Source organism: Exophiala oligosperma, assembly GCF_000835515.1.
Source record: "Exophiala oligosperma strain CBS 72588 unplaced genomic scaffold supercont1.4, whole genome shotgun sequence".
Classification (NCBI taxonomy): Eukaryota; Fungi; Ascomycota; class Eurotiomycetes; order Chaetothyriales; family Herpotrichiellaceae; genus Exophiala; species Exophiala oligosperma.
In genome coordinates, this window is record NW_015622821.1 from 2113299 (window position 1) to 2131712 (window position 18414).

The 18414-nt window shown below is 50.5% G+C and overlaps 8 protein-coding genes across 9 annotated transcripts; 2 read left to right on the top strand and 6 right to left on the bottom strand.

Moving 5' to 3' along the window:
• Positions 1-235: 235 nt before the first annotated feature.
• PV06_04865 (uncharacterized protein) lies at positions 236-634 on the top strand (the record flags this gene model as incomplete). Its single annotated transcript, XM_016405810.1, has 1 exon — positions 236-634. The coding sequence occupies one exon, from the start codon at positions 236-238 to the stop codon at positions 632-634; it is 399 nt and encodes a 132-aa protein (XP_016264016.1).
• Positions 635-1104: 470 nt separating this feature from the next.
• PV06_04866 (uncharacterized protein) lies at positions 1105-2344 on the bottom strand. Its single transcript, XM_016405811.1, has 2 exons — positions 1974-2344; positions 1105-1912 (listed from the first exon to the last, which is right to left on the bottom strand). The coding sequence occupies exons 1-2, from the start codon at positions 2125-2127 to the stop codon at positions 1209-1211; spliced, it is 858 nt and encodes a 285-aa protein (XP_016264017.1). The 5' UTR covers positions 2128-2344; the 3' UTR covers positions 1105-1208.
• Positions 2345-3544: 1200 nt separating this feature from the next.
• PV06_04867 (uncharacterized protein) lies at positions 3545-5012 on the bottom strand. Its single transcript, XM_016405812.1, has one exon. It carries the CDS (start codon positions 4969-4971, stop codon positions 3652-3654), a length of 1320 nt encoding a protein of 439 aa, XP_016264018.1. The 5' UTR covers positions 4972-5012; the 3' UTR covers positions 3545-3651.
• Positions 5013-5195: 183 nt separating this feature from the next.
• PV06_04868 (uncharacterized protein) lies at positions 5196-7218 on the bottom strand (the record flags this gene model as incomplete). Its single annotated transcript, XM_016405813.1, has 2 exons — positions 5196-7090; positions 7188-7218. 2 exons carry the CDS (start codon positions 7216-7218, stop codon positions 5256-5258), a joined length of 1866 nt encoding a protein of 621 aa, XP_016264019.1. The 3' UTR covers positions 5196-5255.
• A 568-nt stretch (positions 7219-7786) lies between these two features.
• Positions 7787-9603, bottom strand: PV06_04869 (uncharacterized protein; the record flags this gene model as incomplete). The annotated part of the gene is made up of 3 exons (XM_016405814.1): positions 7787-9161; positions 9224-9405; positions 9466-9603. The coding sequence occupies 3 exons, from the start codon at positions 9601-9603 to the stop codon at positions 7787-7789; spliced, it is 1695 nt and encodes a 564-aa protein (XP_016264020.1).
• A 419-nt stretch (positions 9604-10022) lies between these two features.
• PV06_04870 (uncharacterized protein) lies at positions 10023-11826 on the bottom strand (the record flags this gene model as incomplete). Its single annotated transcript, XM_016405815.1, has 4 exons — positions 10023-11123; positions 11181-11603; positions 11653-11729; positions 11787-11826. The coding sequence occupies 4 exons, from the start codon at positions 11824-11826 to the stop codon at positions 10023-10025; spliced, it is 1641 nt and encodes a 546-aa protein (XP_016264021.1).
• An 821-nt stretch (positions 11827-12647) lies between these two features.
• Positions 12648-15478, bottom strand: PV06_04871. Of its 2 annotated transcripts, none has more exons than XM_016405816.1 (2): positions 15304-15478; positions 12648-15248 (listed from the first exon to the last, which is right to left on the bottom strand). In XM_016405816.1, exon 2 carries the CDS (start codon positions 14675-14677, stop codon positions 12686-12688), a length of 1992 nt encoding a protein of 663 aa, XP_016264022.1. In that variant the 5' UTR covers positions 14678-15248; positions 15304-15478; the 3' UTR covers positions 12648-12685. The 2 variants fall into 2 exon arrangements, with proteins under 2 accessions (XP_016264022.1, XP_016264023.1); XM_016405817.1 differs by having other exon boundaries at positions 12648-13380; positions 13455-15478.
• A 1570-nt stretch (positions 15479-17048) lies between these two features.
• On the top strand, positions 17049-18009 carry PV06_04872 (uncharacterized protein; the record flags this gene model as incomplete). The annotated part of the gene is made up of 5 exons (XM_016405818.1): positions 17049-17224; positions 17280-17349; positions 17402-17579; positions 17628-17856; positions 17907-18009. The coding sequence occupies 5 exons, from the start codon at positions 17049-17051 to the stop codon at positions 18007-18009; spliced, it is 756 nt and encodes a 251-aa protein (XP_016264024.1).
• Positions 18010-18414: the final 405 nt, after the last annotated feature.

The window sequence follows — 18414 nt, forward strand, 5'->3', positions numbered from 1 at the left end:
ACATCAGATGCCTACGAGATCCTGGCCGATGAGATCATCGCGACGTTGTGAGGGCCCTTCGCGACCTTCTATCTCGTGTCCTTCCCCTGGCAAGAGAAGAAGGAGTACGACATCGGGCACCGTCAACTCAAGGCTTTGGACGACAAAGTTTTTCTTTGCCGGCGTGCTCGAGGCACTACCCGCTTCGAAACTATGCCCGCTTCAAGATTTCACAGAAAGGTGTCGTGAGGCGGCCATGGAAAGTGGCGATGGCGATTGCGACGAGTCGCGGACAGACACGGTACTGTCCTACACGTTCCTCGTCAACGGGGTGCTCACGACCAACGTTGCTGGCGACCCCGACAACCCGGTCTACGTGTACCAGCCGATCACATCCGCTGTGTTTGTCGAGGTGGAAATCTCGTCTCCGTCGGCACATTCCCACGGACACGAGCAGACTTTCCACGTCCGAGCTTCATCGTGGGTGGCAAAGGCCGAGCTGAACTATGACTTCTTCGAAAAACAGGGGGCGCAGTTGTCAAAGCTCAAGGAAAACGGCGAGGCAATGCTGAGCAAGGAGGACCAGACGATACTGCCAGAAATTCAGACGCATCTATCTGGGGTAATAATGCGTCACGACGGGCTTGCTGTTTGAGTCCCATGATCAAAGTGCCTCCGGAGATCATGATGGCTTGGGAAACCAGGCAAGAAGATGGGCGGCAAGGCATGGAAAGAGATGGTCGAGTACATGGAAACTCCAAAGTCCGAAATTGTCAAACACTTTGGAGAAGGACGAGTGAAGCTGTGGCTGCTGACCTCAGGCGTGAACTCTCAAAGATAGATAAAACAAGATCCAGGGGGCATCTCGAGTAGAAATCCTATTTAGATATCTATCGAATATGTCTTCCGAGCGAAACCCTATCTCTAATGAACATTAACCAGAACACCCCCAACATGTTACACAAGTACTATTACACATGGTATAGACAATTTTTGGACAAAACTCTTCCCTCGTTAATTCGTTGGATGAAGTCATTCGGTACAAGATGCTCGTCAGTCGCCGACCAGATCGTCCTTTTCCGAGTGTGAAACTCTCCGTCAAGAAATCTCACTGTGTCACGAGCCATCTTCGTCGATCTTTCAGCATGCGTCGATGCTATCACTGGCCCAAGTACAACAAATAGGCGCGGCCACATCTCTCAATGTTTCTTCTTCCTCTTCTCCAAAACTCACGGGTATGCGTTGGGATATGGGTTCTGGTATTGGTACGAGTTTTCGACATTCAGCTGGTAACCCTCTTCCCCACCCTTGGGACTCAATGGGACGCCGTACCAATAGAGTGTGACGACCATGACAATAGCCATGAGTGCCGCGTCAAGTACGTAGGCTGGCCACTCGTGTGCGAGCAGATAGCCATCTTGGCCTCCTTTGTACTCGGCAAACCGGTAAATGTTTCGTAGGGTGATGAGGATGCCAACGACATACAACGACGTCAGCACTCGACCGAGATAGAGGCCTGACGACTCGTTGTACTGCCACAGCGGCTTCGACCTGACCCGCACGTGCCACACGACAGCTGCCATGACGAACAGTGCAAAGAAGAGGACTTGAAGTGCCAGACCACCGAGGATGATGTTGGATCCATTATCATTTTCCTTTTGTGTGTCGGCATTGACCAGAATTGTAGCACCCCCAGCCTGAACCAAGAAGCACAATACGTCGCCAATCACAAAGATCTTCGTCAGCCAGCTGGTGCGGATGATGGAGTATTTCTGTCCCGCAGCGGCATTGATCAAGCGGCCCAGGAACATGTAGACCGAAGCGGCGAAAAGGATTGGTGCAAGCAGGATGAGTACTGTTTGTATGATGAATGGACCCTTCTCGTCGAGATGAGAATGGTTGTATGCTCTAGCAATGAAACCGATAACTTCAACTGTCGGCAAGTCAGTCATCTCGAAAGGGTTCCACAAGAAGGATGATTTGCCTTCACTTACAAAGACCACCAATGATGATTGCAGAGGCAAACCATTTCCTCGACCGAATGAGCAGGTAGGTATGGCCGACTGTCAATATCAGGAAAACCAAGGCCGCAATTATGGCGGCAGGAACTGAGGGCACATAGTGCTTGTAGGGATTTTTGACCGGCATCCTCGAAAACTTTGTAAGTCGAAAGTGGTGAGAAGTATAATTGACACAAGCAAGATACTGATATTGATCGTCCCAGAAGAGATCTGCGAGGTGTATATCCCTGTGGCGGCAGCGCGTGCTCTTATAGCACTCTCTCGATCATACGGTAATGAGGCAGGATGCCGCCTCCTGATATCTGATACAGCACTTCCAAGGTCGACTAACCTGGCCATGTTTGTTTGAGGCAGTGCAGGGACGAAGAAAATGCAGATATATCGGCGCTAAGTGGACAATGTTGCCCAGCATCCAGCAAGGAAGAGTGTCATTTTTGAAAAGGTGGTGCCTAGATCACCCAGCAGGGCGATGCATAAACGTGTGGTCGAATTTCGCGAAGATTTCTCAAAAGTGCGTAGCGTCACTCAGCGCATTCATTCTTTGCATCAACCCATGAGACAAGCTTTTTCCCCTGAGAATAGATATGCCATATCTGGTTACGTGCAAGGTACCCGGTAAGCAGGTTTCCGAAGTTGACGCTTTTGTGCATCAGATACTCCATGTGCACTGTACATTTGCAAGATAACCAATCGACGAAGTGGTGCAGGCGATCCACAAACAACATGGATCACAATCGTTGACGAGGAACGCGAGTGCCAATCAGTGATCATAATGAGGCTGCTTAGCTTGCGGCTGGATCCCGGAAGGCTTTAAATTTAGCCTCGTTTCTTGTTTCTCGACGCGTGCTAGAATGAACATTGTCCCAAGCTCATGTTGACATCGGTCCTTATTCTGTGAAGAGACGGCGACTGCTATATCGTGGTGGCTGGACATTCGCCAGCTCTATGGGCATATGCCATCTTCAAACCGCGACAACAATCTTTGCAACTGTTAGCAATGTTGTCCGAGAGCCGCTGACTAACAAGCCTGCTTTGTTCTGAAACTATTTTTGCCGAATCTGAGACTGGGTGCCGTTGCGAGCCACTCGGAGGAATAAGCGACATCGTAAGGCACAGAGTCAGAAACGTGCCCACGTACGGAGTACTCGTACAAAATACGGGGTGTACGAGGAAAATGATCAGAAATACGTGTCAAGATGTCGACCAGTATCTCGTATTGGGAGCTCAAAGGGGAAGTATCACTCCTGAATGAGGCTGAGTAGTGGATACAAGGCTCGGGTAGCATTCGAGTGTGTTGACGATATCAACGGCGTCTTCAATCGTCCTATCGGAACCAATTTTGATGACAGCGCTTGCTTCGGCGTCGGATTTACTGTACGCCGTTGACGTGCTCGTACTCGTATTTCTTCCACCGTCTACACACGTCAACAGTACGGATATTGCCCGCACTAACGTTGAATCCTTGCATGCCATGTCTACAGAGTATGCCTTGCAAACACTCATGATCGCAAATTTGCCGAGAAGCGCACAGTACTCGCAATGAAGTTTCGTCGCGGGTAGTCACATCCTTTGAATTGGTTATACAGGTATATATGTTTCAAAGTGAAGGGTGGTCTCATCCATGGCGTTAGGAGAACCGAGGCTGAGCAGCTTAACTCGCAGCTCTTTTCAACCCCTCCTCCGCTACCTGAATGAGTGGCAGGAGATTCTTCTCTTTCAAAATCGGCAGTAGATTTGCAAAAGCTTCTTGCGACTCGGCCTTGTCGCCGCTTTCCAACAGCAAATCTGCTCGAGTCATGCGGGCTGACAGTGACGCCAACTCACAAATATCGTCACGATCTTCAGGCTCGACAGCCTCTGTTGTCGCAATGGCCTGGTCTGCCCAATTGATGGCTGCTTTTCTAGCGGCAGCTAAGGAAGACTTTGTCGCTGGTCTGCCATTGATCTTCGCATCCGGCTTCTTGAGCGCCAGATCCATCGTCGAGGCAATGTTGCTGAGCACTTGGGCCTCTTTGCAGGATCTAGTCCCGTTGCACGAGGCTCGTAGGGGTTGCAGAGTCAACATGTAGACCTGCAGTGCATTTGCTTCTTCGCCCGTGGTGGCGTAGAGATCTCCCATCTGTGATAGCATAGCGGCGATCTCGCCTGTCGTCATGCCTGCGCTGTTGTCATTCGTGAAGCCATTCGTCTGAGGATCTTTTGTCTCCTTGACCACCAGACCAACAGCGTCAGAGAGAACTTGCTTGGCCATTGACCGGTCTTGCATATAGTCGCTTTCATATAATGATGCCAGCTTGACTTTTGCCTGGATCGTTGCCCGTAGCAGAGTCCTCCTCGTTGCTTCCTCCTCTTCGCTCGGCATTGCACCTCCGGCCCGTCCTTCGTCAATTTCAGCGACTTTTTGCTGCACGTCTTTGACCATCCCATCGAGAATCTCTATGGCAGACTTGATGTGTCCAAAGTTTTCCCACATCTGCGAGAAGCGTATCCGGATTCCTAATGCGTCAGGCTTGAGGGGATCCATGCCGGCTTCTTCTGCCTTCTGGATAGCCTGCAGGAAGTACTTCGCCGACGTTTCTGGGTCGGGCTGAATATGTGTATAGTGTAGAGCAAGACGTAGTCTCTCTTCGACCTCAGGGGGGTAGTCCGTCGTGTGGAGTTTATCTTTTTTGTACTCGTTGTATGCCATGACCAGGAGCATAGACACAGACCCGAAGCAACCGATCAGAAGGAATGGAAAAAGGATAGGGTGTTGCACTCGGGCATCGATCACCATCTTCTCGAATCGATTTGGTGGTCTCGTATATGTTTTCGCCGTTCTCGTTTGCGTGCGAGGAATATCGCGTTGCTGTTGTCGACGGAGAGGTTTTGGGGTGGCTGCGCTGTGGTAGCCATTGGAAAATGCGCTGCGAGCATTCTTCCTTCCAGACTTGAGGCTGCGGCAGAAGTGACGAGAAAAAGGGCTGTTCATGATGCAAACAGTCCAAATATACGTATAGCACGATGTGATGTTCTCAGTGCGAATTCTTGTGGACGAGGAAAGATGCTGCGCTAGAAACAAATTCCGTTCCCCGGATTTCGACGTCATCGTCATTGGCTCTGAGACTTGTCAAGATTTCAACAGAACACTCCACGATCTTCAATCTACAATCCTCATGGTGTTCATCTGAACTTCGTTGTGTTCGTCTTCATTCTCGTAATTGAAACTTATGCAATTCTACGACATGCAAATACAACGATACCAAGGTCCCTCCCCTACCATTGCGCCTTCATCGAACCGGCCTCTGCAGAATCAGGATTCTCCTTACCAGTCCTCGTGTTCGGTTCGATAACGGACCTCGCGCTCCTCGATCCTTCTGGCCTACGGCTGGGCGTATCAATCTCCTCCGTCACGCTCAGCGAGCTCGTCTCCAATGGTCCTAGGGGCTGTTGGGTAATTATACTCTCAAAAACAAGTTGTCCCCCCTGGTCAGAGAGGTAGCCTGCCTCGTAGGCCGTCTTGGAGGTTAACAGAATCGGAACGCGATGTCCTCTCCTTTCTTCTTGCTTTGTACATTCTAGCAGCCAGGAGGCGGAGTAGTTAGTGCTTGTATTCATATTCGTATTCGTAATGTTGTATATGGTATGCTTGCTATCAAAAGGCATAGCTCCACTGATAGGTGGGCTAAAGGTTTCGTTGGTCCAGGCGTATAGCATGGGTCTCTTGTTCGTGGTCAGAATGACGAGGATGTTTGGTTGTCGTGGATGCCAGAGGGCTTGTTTGATAGGGTGAGAGAAAAGAAGGACGACATGTGGGTGGGCAGCGTCGCCAGTGTTGGGCGTGATATCTTCCAATTTCCAGAGAAATAGCGTGTGAGGCAATGAACGGGTTCTTGTGGCTAGGAGTGTCTGATCGCAATTGAGAGATGTAATGTCGATTGGGTTTGAGTTTGTGGGGTTAGGTGTAGACGTGAAGGTGGATGTGAATTGTCTTGTCGTCTCATTCTGCTTCTCCTTCAACGCATCGAATGTTCCGGTTTGTCGGATGAAAAGCGGCGAACAAGGGTCGTGCGGCTGTACAGTTTCCTGCCAGATAGTCGTGTGGGCACCGTCGACAATGTGCGTGTGTCTGAAGGACGCAAGTGTATTGACTACCATGCTGTTTATGGTGTGGTATCGGATCAGGACATGTGCCTGCGCAGTCGTTACTATTTGGATTGTTCTGTTGTCGTCCTTCTCCTGTGTTCGAATCCATTGCCAATGAGTAACACCCAGGCCCTCTACAGGCTCAACGCTCGGACCAAATGTGGTGGATGTGATGTCGAGTAGTTTCAAAGGATGACCTTGTGCTGTGAAAAAGGAGAGTTTTGTACCATGTGTCGCCGAGTCGCAAACAGCTATCACCGGACTACCTGCCGGGCACCACACCATGCTCTGAGCATCTGCTGTATTCGCATCGAACGATTTATAAGTTATCTCGTTGTTCTGACCAAGCTCAAACACAGTAACTCTGTCCTGCCCCCTGTCTCGCCTAAGCAAGGAAAAGTACCGCGCGTCAGGAGCCATGGCCAGGCTCCGGCTGTCCGAAAATTTCACATGTGGTATGTCTTCTCGCTGTGGTTTCGTCATGCTCAGTATTGCAGCATTGGTTCCCGCTTCGAAGAACACAAGTGCGTGTCGGTGGTTGAAGACAAATTCGGCGAGGGTGAGCCTGCCAAAGTGCTTCCCCAGCTTGTAGTCGGTAAGTATATTCGATCGGGTCGAGGGCTCGTCCTCGAGACTACGCATGACTCTCGGGGATCGCAGCTCTGCGCTCAAGGCAATGAGACGGTCACCATCTGAGAGCAAGAGCCACGTTCGGCTCAACTCAGACTCGGACGTCGTATTCGAAAGGGCTTCTCCCTCCTTCCCCGACACCCACATAGTTTCTGGGGACCAGCGGATTATGGCGCATTCCCTGAGAAATGTCCGTGCAGACTGAGGAACTTTGATGCCCGTGATGGCCTTGCGGTCCTTTGTTGCCGCAGCAAGATCAACCAGATGGATCTTCTGATCCGTTGAGATGGCGGCCAGGAGCCGTCCATCAGGGGAGAGGACCGACCTCTGTAGAGCTGTCCTCCACACCACAGATTAACATGGTGTTGCGTCAAGGAAAGGGGAACAAATAGGGGGCGTTGCTCATTGCGAATGACGTTTTTGAGAACTCACATTGTCCGACAAAGGCGGTGTTTTCTTCCATGATGGCAAGTACCGTGTCCTTGAATAACCACGGACGGCATGAGCCCTTCTAGAAGGGAGTATTGATATATATCATAACGTTGATGCTGTTCAAGTTGACATTTTGTCGAACGTCAACTTTGACAAAAGACGACGCGTTAATATCGCGGCTTGAGGCGAGAGTGAGACGCGCTTGAGGCGGGAGTCCCCGTGACTGTGAAGACACTAGATGTTGGCTTATTGAAGAATTCGACAATTCTTTAACTGTTCTATTCACATGCCCACCTTGAGAGGCGACTTGACGAATTGAACTACAATGCCAGTAAAGGTGAGTATGCTGAACCCGTCGTGGCTAGATGATTCCCTTCAACCCTGTAGGTGACCAAATGGCCTGAAAAGCAAGTAACCCTTTGCCATGTACTTACCAAACCATGACACGCTGTGAAGCTTTTTCAAAGAATAGACACCTAATTTCAGTTTTGTCTGGCAATGGCAGTTCATTTGATGCCATTCCCTCTTTCTACCGATGCCGGGTTGCTAATGGGGCCAACCATCTAGAACGATTCTTATATCGTTGTCTATTCATCTTCTCAGAAGCCATTTTCGATCTGCCCAGCCATTTGCGCCGGACTCTCAAGCCCATCAGCAGGCTTATCTAGGTTCTGCCCGCATTGAACCTTCCAGTTCTTGGGGGTGTAGCTGTCGCAGACGCGTTTGAATGCCTCAAATGTACACAGAGTGTCGTCACCCTGGTAATTGTTGCCCTCTTTCGCGCATGCAGGTACCCTCATCACTTTGTCATTGTACCTGACGCGCACATAATATCCGTCGAGGCGCTCCTTTTGCTTTTCCGATAGCTCACTCCAGGCCGACCTGGCGACCAGATCTTTCGGGGGGATGCTTGTCGCAATACCAGAACCACGGCTGAGTTTTGGTGTCGAGAGTGGACTGCTTGACCCGCTGTTAGATGAAGACTGTGTTTCCGAACCTCTCAACCCCAAGAAACTAGCAAAGAGACCCGGTTTCGTGTCCTGGGCTTTTGGCTCGGTGCTCGTCGGCGTCGTTGGTGTCAAGAACTCTGTGTCTTTTCCAGAGTCATCACTGTCCTCATCGTTGCGAGCTCGAAATAGTTCGAAAGCAATGTGACTCGTATAAGGCGGCCACTTTTCGCCATTGAAGGCGCCTAGGCTGGTCAAGACTCCGGCGAGGGTAGTATCATGGCATCCACTCATCGCGAATCGAATGCCCATTTCTCCTCCTCTGCCCTTTCCTAGCCTTCCGTTCTCCCCCCCGATTTCGTTGATACTCAATCCTGCTCCTTCAACTTTACTCGTCATCCTTTCCACGATATCCCCCATCAAGCTTCCAATTCCGAGCGTGCGGTACTCCCTATTCTCGTTGTACCCGGCAAACCACTCTTCCACACCGATCTTGTCGATGATGTCTCTAGCTTTCGCGTCGTAGAACTCTTTCGGCAGTCTCGTCTCACGCCCGTGGGCCAAGGTACTGTTGATTGTGTCCATTATACCCGACAATCTAGGATGTGAATCCACGGCGACGTTGGGACTGCTTTCTGGCATCCATTTGCCCATCAGTTTCGTGAGATATCTCATATCGTCCGTTTCGTTCCAGCGGTCTGCTGCTCGTTGGGCAAAGGCCCGTGACAGCTGCGCAAAGCGCCTACAATTGCTGTCGTTCGGGAAGAGGGTTTCGTCGGCGGGAGTACGTGTGACAATCGTAGGTGCAGGGAACGATGCGGTTCGTGCGGTGAGCGGATACATGCCCCAGAAAGTCTGCTGGACAGACTCGAGGGCTCGCGGGAGAGGAGTCGCACGCAGGTAGATCAGATCGGCATTGGCGATGAGTTTCGGCATAAAGTGAAGCTGATCTACGTAGAGATGCCGTAGGCGGCGGCCGAGTTCGTAGGTCGTCTGTCGCCCTTTGTCGGTGAGCTCACCAAATTGACTGAACCACGCCGTCGAGTCAGTCAAAATCGCCTTGTGCCAACCCCAAGTAGCAACACGTACCAGATACCATCCACCTCCCCAGCTGGCCCAGCAGCGATGAGCGGTCCGTCGTCGTTACCGAATGTCTCGAGTCGCCTCCGCCACTGTAGACTATCCCATTGAGACACATCGTTGGTGGTCATGGTGACCGAGCGCAGGCGTTGGGCTGCATTGCAGTACGGCCAGTAGGCGGGGAGGCCTGCCTGGAATGGATCATGAGCTGAAGGCTTAGATACATGTCTACTGAAGATATAGAAACTTACATTGCCGAAACGAGCTGATACAGGCGCACGCTCACCATGGCGAAGGAGAACCTGGACAAGTCGCAGCTCAAGGCCTTTAGGGTAGAGCTTGTTGAGCTCTTCCTGCGAATACGGTGTGCGGGGTGTAAGGGTCGTCATGTTCGAGTCTCGAGTTCATTTCTTAGTCCAGTGTTGGTCCCAGGTTCGTCTATAACATGGAAGCTGGACGAGTGTCTAGTTTGTGAACCCTTTAAGAAGTTCTCACCAGGCGAAAGTCATTCGAGACAAGGGGGAAATGTGTCACCGACACGATGACTATCGAGGTCCTGGGTCTAGTTTTCTAGAACCGGGCTGGTCGCCCCGCTAAATATCTTCAAATCATAGTAGAACGTTGACCAGGGGCCGTGCGGATGGATGAAACCACGGGGACCATGCCAAATCTCGACATCGAAGCGCCTGCCTTGAATACAGCAAATACTATAGTACTCCGTATAGTTGATTCATTTCAGCCTGACATGAGCTCGCACCGAATACAGGAGGGTATCTAACAAACAATTTCCAAGGCTTGCATCGGCTTATCAAATCCGCATATCATTCATTCGTCGTCCAACCGTCTCTGGTTCGTCTACTGGACTCACAGGGTTACTTCCATGCGCTCCATTGGTCTTTGTCGGACCCCCAGCACTATGAGGGGGGGAACCACCATGCATGGTAAGATGTGCCGCTGAAGAGTCCTGCCTAGCCATGTAACTCTGTGTTGGCTCGTAATCTATATTGTATGGCCCGGGTCTTGGTTGCGCGCTCGAGGACTCGTTCGAAAATTGATTTCCGGGTGCTTGTTGCGGCAGAGTTGACGGCGAATCTTCACTGAAATCGATCAAGCCGCCACTGGACTGCTTCTGAGCCCCCGGCTGTTCGTCTGCGTCGTCTGTAAATGGATTCTCGGGTACGCCGTAGGCATATGATTGTGATTGTGGGCGCATCCGTTGTGGAATTGGAGGAGCTTGCTCGGGAGCAGAGTATGCATCAGCATAGTCATGCTCAGTCGCCTGAGGTTGAGCTCTGACTGCACCACGGGCTCCAGGAGGAGGTCCTGGAGGTGGCTCAAATTGCTCCGGTGTTTCTTCCCGAGGCGGACTCACTGGACTTGGGATAGAATTCTGACGGCGAGGCGGGGATGTGGGGTATGGCCTATTATCATGTAAGGGGCCACTGCTGTAGACGTTTTGGCCTAGGCTGTGCTGTGGCATTGCTGCAAAATTCTGCGGGGGCGGAGTCTCAGCATGAGGACTAGGCGTTGCGAGGCCACTCGACTTTCGTGCTTGGAGCATGGCCCTCTGGTATTTAGACATGGCTATGTTGAGCTGATCATTCGTCTCTATCAGCGTGAGCATTGTATCTGGATCGGGTGCCGGGTTTTGACAATTCATGATATTCTGAATGCTCTTCTGGGCATTCCTCGCTCGACCTCCGAATTCCGTGACCAGATCGTTTGCGAGTAGCTCGGATTGCGGTGTTGATTGAACGGTCTGAACCAGTAGTCGAGCAGTCGTCTTCGCCTCTTCAATGCGTGCCGCCAGCTCTTCGGGGGGAGGAAGGAGGTTTTCACGTCCGTAACGATTGCCATGCTGTTGGTATTGGTATTGCCCTGCGGGTGGTGGAGGAGGTACACGGTAATTCTGTTGGTGATCAGCGAGGTGATCGGTGCCAACGGCTTCCATAGAAGCCCAACCTACCGAAGGACGAAGGGTATTCCGCTTTCCCTTTTCTTTCCTCCACATTTCCATCAAAGGACCGAGTGTATCATTTCCAGGTGCCTTCTCAAACTCGAAGTAGTCAAGTGTCTCCCTCAAAATCTGTTGTACACTCTTGTCTCTGCCATCTCGGAGCAGCTCTTTTATGGTCTGTACAAATTTTGTGTCAAAATTCTGCGTGAAGACGAGGCCAGGGTTGTCGGTAAGGATACGGGCCAGCATAACCGCATTATATTGTGCGTAGCCCCGGGTGTAATTCTCCTTGGAGAGGAATCGTCGGATGGTAGCAGCGGCCTCTTTGGCGGCGGTAGGACTGGATTCTGCGGCATCGACAATGGCCGGCAGATGGAGATACTCGTCGCCTGCGCCTTGAGAGTTGGGTGCGCCAGATTCGCAGAAGGCGGTCTGGGATTGTCAGCCTGATTGAGCGCAGAATAGACACTGGTGAATCTACCATTTCACGAACAACCACTGCTTCCGGCGAGTCACCTTGTGGAAGCACCATTGGTGAACTGCCATTTCGTTCTGGACCTACGTCTTCCAAGTCAGACCATTATCAGCGCCCAAAGGAATTCAGTAGACACGTACTGTCACTTTTCTTTTTGATGTTGCCCAGCAACTTCTTCATCTTGACAGCCTAGTGTTTGTGCAGACTGCAGGTGATGCCGCTGGTTATGCAGGAGAGGAGGAAGAAGGCCGGCCGCGATGAAGCTAGACGCAAGATACAGTCGCTACGTTTAGGAAACAGTGAGGTAAGGCGGACAACTCGATCTGGCGCCGCAGTGACTGTGGATATAAGGTGTCGGTGCTGGAGATGGAGCTGGAGATGAAGATCACCCGCAGGCACAGCCGCAGTCTTCCAGGGTTTCAGATCCCGAGGTCCCAGGGTCGCTTAGCGGTGATATCGGCGTCCGTTGGCGTGAAAATGGTAAACGCAGGGATGGGTGATGAAACGAAAAATGAAGACCCGCGACCAACTTGCAAAACTGAATTCAACCGCGAACAGTGCACTCTTAAAGTGTCTTTTCCACCCCGAAGAGGCGAAAAAAGCCGCGTCAATGCATTGGGTAGCGATGAAGTCGACGATGGTCAGCCGCGCACCCTTCGCCTTGGCCATCGAGACTCTTCGTCAGCACCGGGTCCAAGATCTGATGGGTTGCGCAAACAGCCACTGTGCGTTTTTAGCGAGACTTTATGCGTAGTCGTCATCTGCCCAGCCAGATGCACAAAGCTCTTGTGTCATTTCTCACCACGTGCTGGACAGATGACAATGCTGCGAGATACTTTATCGTGCGAGGACAACTACTTCGTGCCAGCATGGGTTCCACCCAATCTATCTCGACTACGAGTACGTAGACACTTCCTCGTCCTGCTGACGAGATCCGATGCTGCTCGCTACAGGGTAGATCCGTCCGAACCATGCAAGTCAAAATTTCATATCCAAGATGCCATGAATTCAAGTCTATCTATGTGACTAGTTCTTCGATTTACCAAGTAAAACTCTCCTCGTTCATATCCAACGCAGCCAGATGTATCCTGCTCCGAACTGCCGCTCTCACCTCATCAGCCAAAGCTCCTGGCCCACAGACACTGACCATTGTAGTCCCAACCCGGATCGGTAACACTTCGTCGAGGATCGACCCCGGATCAACTCGTCCTTTCACCACCTGCATTGTAGGCTTGCTTTTGTTTTGATTGATGGGTTGCGTTGGCTTGCTGACGTGCACAATAATTCTGAGAACTTCTCGGCGACCTTCCATATGCAGAATCTCATTCATCCATGGTTTTACCCATTCCATTTGGTGAGTGTCTCGAATAGACCAGACCAAAACCATTTTTCGTGTTGCTACCGTTTGTGACCGTGCACCTGCCAGCAGGTGGCGAATCTGGATAAGGTGGTGCGTAATACCAGCACCGCCCGCAAACATGACAACCGTACCATAGCTTTCGAGAGAATCATGTCCAGCGTAAGGCCCTTCCAGGAATCCCTTCAACTGTAACTTGCGATTCGGCTGTGCTCGAGCTGCTTCGAAGAGATTTCTGGTCATACCACTCCGTGCTGCCATGACAAGGGAAACACTCGTTGGCGCAACTGAGTGCGTGGATACACCGGAAATTGACTGCCTCTCGAGTGAGTCGGGAGTCTTTGGGAGGCCGAGCCGGTAGTTCATGATCTCGGGTTCTGATTCGACATTAGTCCAAGCCACGGAGAAAGGGTGTGACATCCAAAGTGAGATTGATGGAAGATATGCATACACATGACTTCCCGGTCGAATGGTGATATGGCGCGGCAGTTGAAATGTCACTCGGCATGCTTCACCTGGTAAAGCCTCCACAAGTGCTGCGGTGACACCTCCGCGGCGAGAGAAATTGAGGTACAACAGCCGGCCAAAACGCCATGTATGCTCAAACACCAACAACACCACCGCCGTAAGTATCGAGGGGTACGCAGGTAGTTTGGCTACATCCAGGTGTACATAGATTCCGAGCAGAGCCAGAAAGGCACAGGCCTGGTGTATGTGCAAGAAGGTTTCATAGAAGGCATGTCGAAGCACTGAGAATGAATGAAATGCCATGACCAGCATTGAAAGCAGGCCGAGAAGTCCATAGAGAAGGAAGGGATTGTGGTCGAATACTTTTGGTGTTGCTCGAGTTCCTTCGGCTTGGATGTAGGCCGCCATCCATGCGAAGAAGTGTACGCTGGCTTCCACAACAACAATTCTCCCAATCCACCGATGGAAAAGATTGAAAGTATCGAAACTGACTCGCAATGCTCGAATAGCAACATTGTTCCTTGAGGCCAAGACTACCAGAGGGATGAGGTTGACGGTTGCGAGGACACCACTGCGACCACGGAGCTCGGCCATCACTGCACCCTTCTGTGGGGGATTGTAATCCAACATCAAACAATAGACCACATTCGAGGCCCCATAGAGGAGTAACAGGAGAGAATGGATGCGTCCAGGAAGGGTTCCGTAATTGTGGGCGCTCGACATCTGGAATTCTCGGTTGTGTCGCTTTTTCCAGAGAGGTGCATAAACAATATGCTTTTTCAGCCAAGGCCAGATGACACCATGGTCGACTGCGTAGTATCGTTGTTGTTCAGGATTTGCCGTCATGCAAAAGATGTTGCGGATGTACGACACAAATAACTGTGCAAGTCGGAGAATGAAGACAGTGCCTACTGCAATGCATATAGACAGCCACAGCATCTTGACCAATTGACTATCCAACACTAAGTTGACCCCATGAAGTCCAGTGTAGAAAGGCGGCGTTCTCGGTGGGTTGATGACGGTGAGATTGTGGAACGTTCCGTTCATCGTCGGCTGAAGGGTGATATTGGACGGCCTGAAGATGCCACCTTGTAAACGTCTTGCAATTCCACCATGGGGCTTGCGAATGGGCTCAGACAAAGCCGAACTCATGTTCTGAAATACTTCATGGATCGTGTCCAGCACGACTGAGGCCATGGAAACCATTTTTCTCGTCTCAGTATCGAACTTCTGTCTTCGAATTGCTGTTCGAGTACGCTCACAGGGGATACCTGCATGTCAAGGAATTTCTTTTAGGTTGTAAGTGTAGATTTTCGAACACTTTGTTCCTGTTAGAATAGTCCTAGACAAAGAGTGCTTTGTCTAATTGATCCTGAGAAACAAGGATCTTGAATAAAGGAATGTCTCCTATGCCAAAAAGGAAAATCTGTGATACTAATCTTGTACAGAGGCAAAGAAGGGTGGGATAGATCAAACAGATCAAGAGTCGAGACAACGTCCAGTTGTCCGAGCCCGTCATTGCTCAATAACTGACCGTTAGTAGCTTCAGCCATCATGCTGTCAATAAACAGGTCAATAACTTAGATAGAAGTCTGTTGAGAAAATGAATAACAACTCGTGGTGATGGAGACACGTGAGTGGTGTTGAGGAATTATCCTCAATAAGCTCTTATTCACTTATTGACAGCGGAGTGTTCAAGCACATGCCGGCAACGCGGTGTAGATTGCGTTCTGTTTCGTCCATGGAAGTTCTGCTGGCCTTCCCATCATCTCGGAGACTGCATACGGTTGTTCATCAATTTTCGTAAAAATACCGTTCTTCTTAAGGCTGACCTTGCACACATGGCTCATTGGGCCCATTGAAGAGTTGGACAGGCACCGAGGAAGTCATCATGAGCCCAATTATTTGAAAAGGTCTGATCATTGTCAAACAAGGTGGACTGTCCGGCCACAAAGACGAATGTGCTGCCAGTCTGTGTCCCACCATGTTGCAAAATCCATCTTCAAGTAGAAATGGAATTGTCTAAAAAAGTGTTCACGCCCGAGCAAGCAGATAAGTTGACTCGATTTCAAATGACACATGTCCGCCTATATTGATGTCTTTTGATTTTCTGCAATAGATTCTCATGCCTGCAGCATCTCTCAATATGTTCTAGGTAGATAATTCAACTCGCTCCCGAGAAGCCTATGTCCTCATAAGCACTCCTGATATATTCATCTCAAGGATGAGCCTTTTATCGACCCATCCAGCCTCCATCTATGGTCAGCACCTCCCCACTTACGTACGAGCTTGCATCACCGGCCAAAAACACGACTGCGCCCTTGAAGTCTTCTGGCTTTCCCCATCTGCCGGCCGGTATCCTCTCCAGGATTTGTCTCGCTCTCGTCTCGTCTGCGATCAAAGCTTCGTTCATATCTGTAGATATATATCCAGGCGCCACAGCATTGACCTTGATGCCTTTCGCAGCCCACTCATTGCTGAGGGCCTTGGTGAGTTGCGCCACGCCACCCTTCGATGCAGCATAGGCTGGAACCGTTATGCCGCCTTGGAAGGTCAGAAGAGAAGCCACATTTATGATACTTCCTCTGGAACCCGATGTTGGTGCTGGTTTGGACAAGAGATATGCTCCAAAATCACGGCATAGCGTGAAGACCGTGGTCAAATTGACCTGCAATACTGCATCCCAATCCTCCAAGGGGAATTGGTGTGCCGGGTGTCTCTTCTGAATACCCGCGCATGTTAGCAGTATATGCATGTCGTGTCCTGCGTCAACAAGACCTGGAATGATCTTGGACACCGACGACTGATCAGACAGGTTTGCTGTGACTATCGTGGCTTTCCTTCCGAGTTCCTGGATAGACTGACACGTCTTTTTATTATTTTCGTCCCTCTATCAACTACTGTTAGTCTATCTCGTGTTCTCTGACCGCTTGCGTTCGTGAGTGCTCCCATAATGTTGCACTCACTTGAACGAGAATGATATCTGCACCCGCCTCGGCCAGCGCCAGCGCCATAGCCGCTCCAATGCCTCTTGTGCCACCTGATTGTTCGTGAGCAACATACCTGCAGTAGCTAGCCTGGTTACGAGACTCACCTGTAACAACCGCTGTCTTTCCTGCAAGCGAAAACATCTTCGTCAAGGCATCCATGGTCGGCAGACCAGTTGAGATTTTATATATATATATATATAAGTGGAATGGAAAGCTTCGTCATGGGCAGGAAAGACCTTGGGACGTCTTGTGTGATATAGAAGTCGACAGTCGACCTGCACCATGCTATTCCAGAGCCTCGAGGTGGATCTTCGCGGCGAAGAAGCCGATGCTGCGTGGTACAGTTTCGGCTACTGACATCGATTGCCGACATGAGGGGCAGTCAGCCTCGTTGATCAACACACTCGACGAGAATCTACGTCTATTCTGGCCAGCAATGTGCCTATCTCAGAGATAAAATACCTTTCGTCGCATGTGCTGGTTCCTGGCATCATAATCCCACTGTCCCCGACTGACATACACGCTCTGCCCATTCCCACCTAGAGACTGTCGTAAAGCAAGGTGAAGGCCTACTCGATGGGGAACCAATGGCTTTGAAAAACAACATTATCAGCTCAATATTGCCTTCAACGTGGCTTCTGGAGCTGAAGGGCGCATTCGGCTGGCTGATATCATATTCGAATGAGCTGTCTGCAAGGGTCACACAGGATGAGATTTCAGCTCGGCTAGTGTCCGCCATACCCTGCGCCTTATACGAGGGCTGGTACGGCTGACGAGGCCATTACATTCATAAAACGACGACAATATCCAGAAGCCAGCTCGCAAGCTTGGGCTATTCCCCATCAGCCTGACGATTTCCAACACCCAACAATCGATACTGGCAAAATGGTAAAGCAGTGCTCTCGAATCCGTCAACCAAGGTCCAGTCTAACTTGGGCAGTCTTCTTCGACGATATATCTCATTCGTCACGGTGAAAAACCACCTAAGCTTCCCAACGGCGAAGACCCAGACGGTCTATCTACCCTCGGTCTTGATCGTGCTCAGGCACTTGTCAAGGTATTCTCCGCAGAGAGTAAATACAACATTAGTTTCATCATCGCACAGCATCCCAAGGATGGTAAGCTCACAGATAGCGCTCTGTGTGATGCGCATTGATGCCTGGTAGATGGTGGTCAAGACAGACCGTACCTTACTGTTCGCCCACTCGCCGAGTCACTCAAACCAGATGTTAACTTCAACCACAAAATTCACCGCGACGATGCAGACAAAGTAGCCCAAGCAGCATTAGGATATAAAGGAGCAGGCAACATCTTGATATGCTGGGAGCATCACCATCTCAAGGATATAGCAAGCGCAATTGGCGTCTCAGATGCGCCAAATTACCCTGATGATCGGTCAGTATCACGGCATGCTCAGCCTCGTCTGCGTTGCTAAGACAATTAAGGTACGATGTCATTTGGACGATTGAGCCTCCCTACGACAAAATCTCAAGTGTGACATCGGAGCACTGTCCGGGTCTAGATGATCAGTTTGCACCCGAACCATGAGTAAGCGCTAGTCAGAAACTGCTCGTGTTCGATATTGCGAGTACTGTGGCTATATCGTAGGTGAAAATATGGGCTGTTCTGGTGTAGTTGGAACTTGGTACTCTTTTGGGAAAATTGGAATCGTTTTCGTAAAGCAAAGTTGTAAAGAGGTCCATATTTTATTGCAGATCGAGAATTTATGCTGCATGGAATCTTGATCTAGAATCCAGGTGGCATGTCCACTTCTGGTCGTCGTCGATAGTTGAGAGGAGACAATGGAGTATATACTGTGCGTGTAGTTTGTGCGATGGTCTGCTAGATAGAGTAGACTAGTTTACTAGGTACCAAACTAAGGCAAGGCCCGGAGTTAGGGGTCCATTTAGGGAGTCACTTCCCCATGTCCACAAGCCTAGAATCTCGCCCAGA

Excerpts from the sequence above, each read along its gene's own strand:
- PV06_04866 (XM_016405811.1), bottom strand. The coding sequence starts at position 2,127 with ATGCCGGTCAAAAATCCCTACAAGCACTATGTGCCCTCAGTTCCTGCC. Across the intron at positions 1,913-1,973 it reads AATCATCATTGGTGGTCTTT|TTGAAGTTATCGGTTTCATT; the intron begins GTAAGTGAAGGC and ends ACTTGCCGACAG.
- PV06_04867 (XM_016405812.1), bottom strand. The coding sequence starts at position 4,971 with ATGAACAGCCCTTTTTCTCGTCACTTCTGCCGCAGCCTCAAGTCTGGA.
- PV06_04871 (XM_016405816.1), bottom strand. The coding sequence starts at position 14,677 with ATGGTTTCCATGGCCTCAGTCGTGCTGGACACGATCCATGAAGTATTT.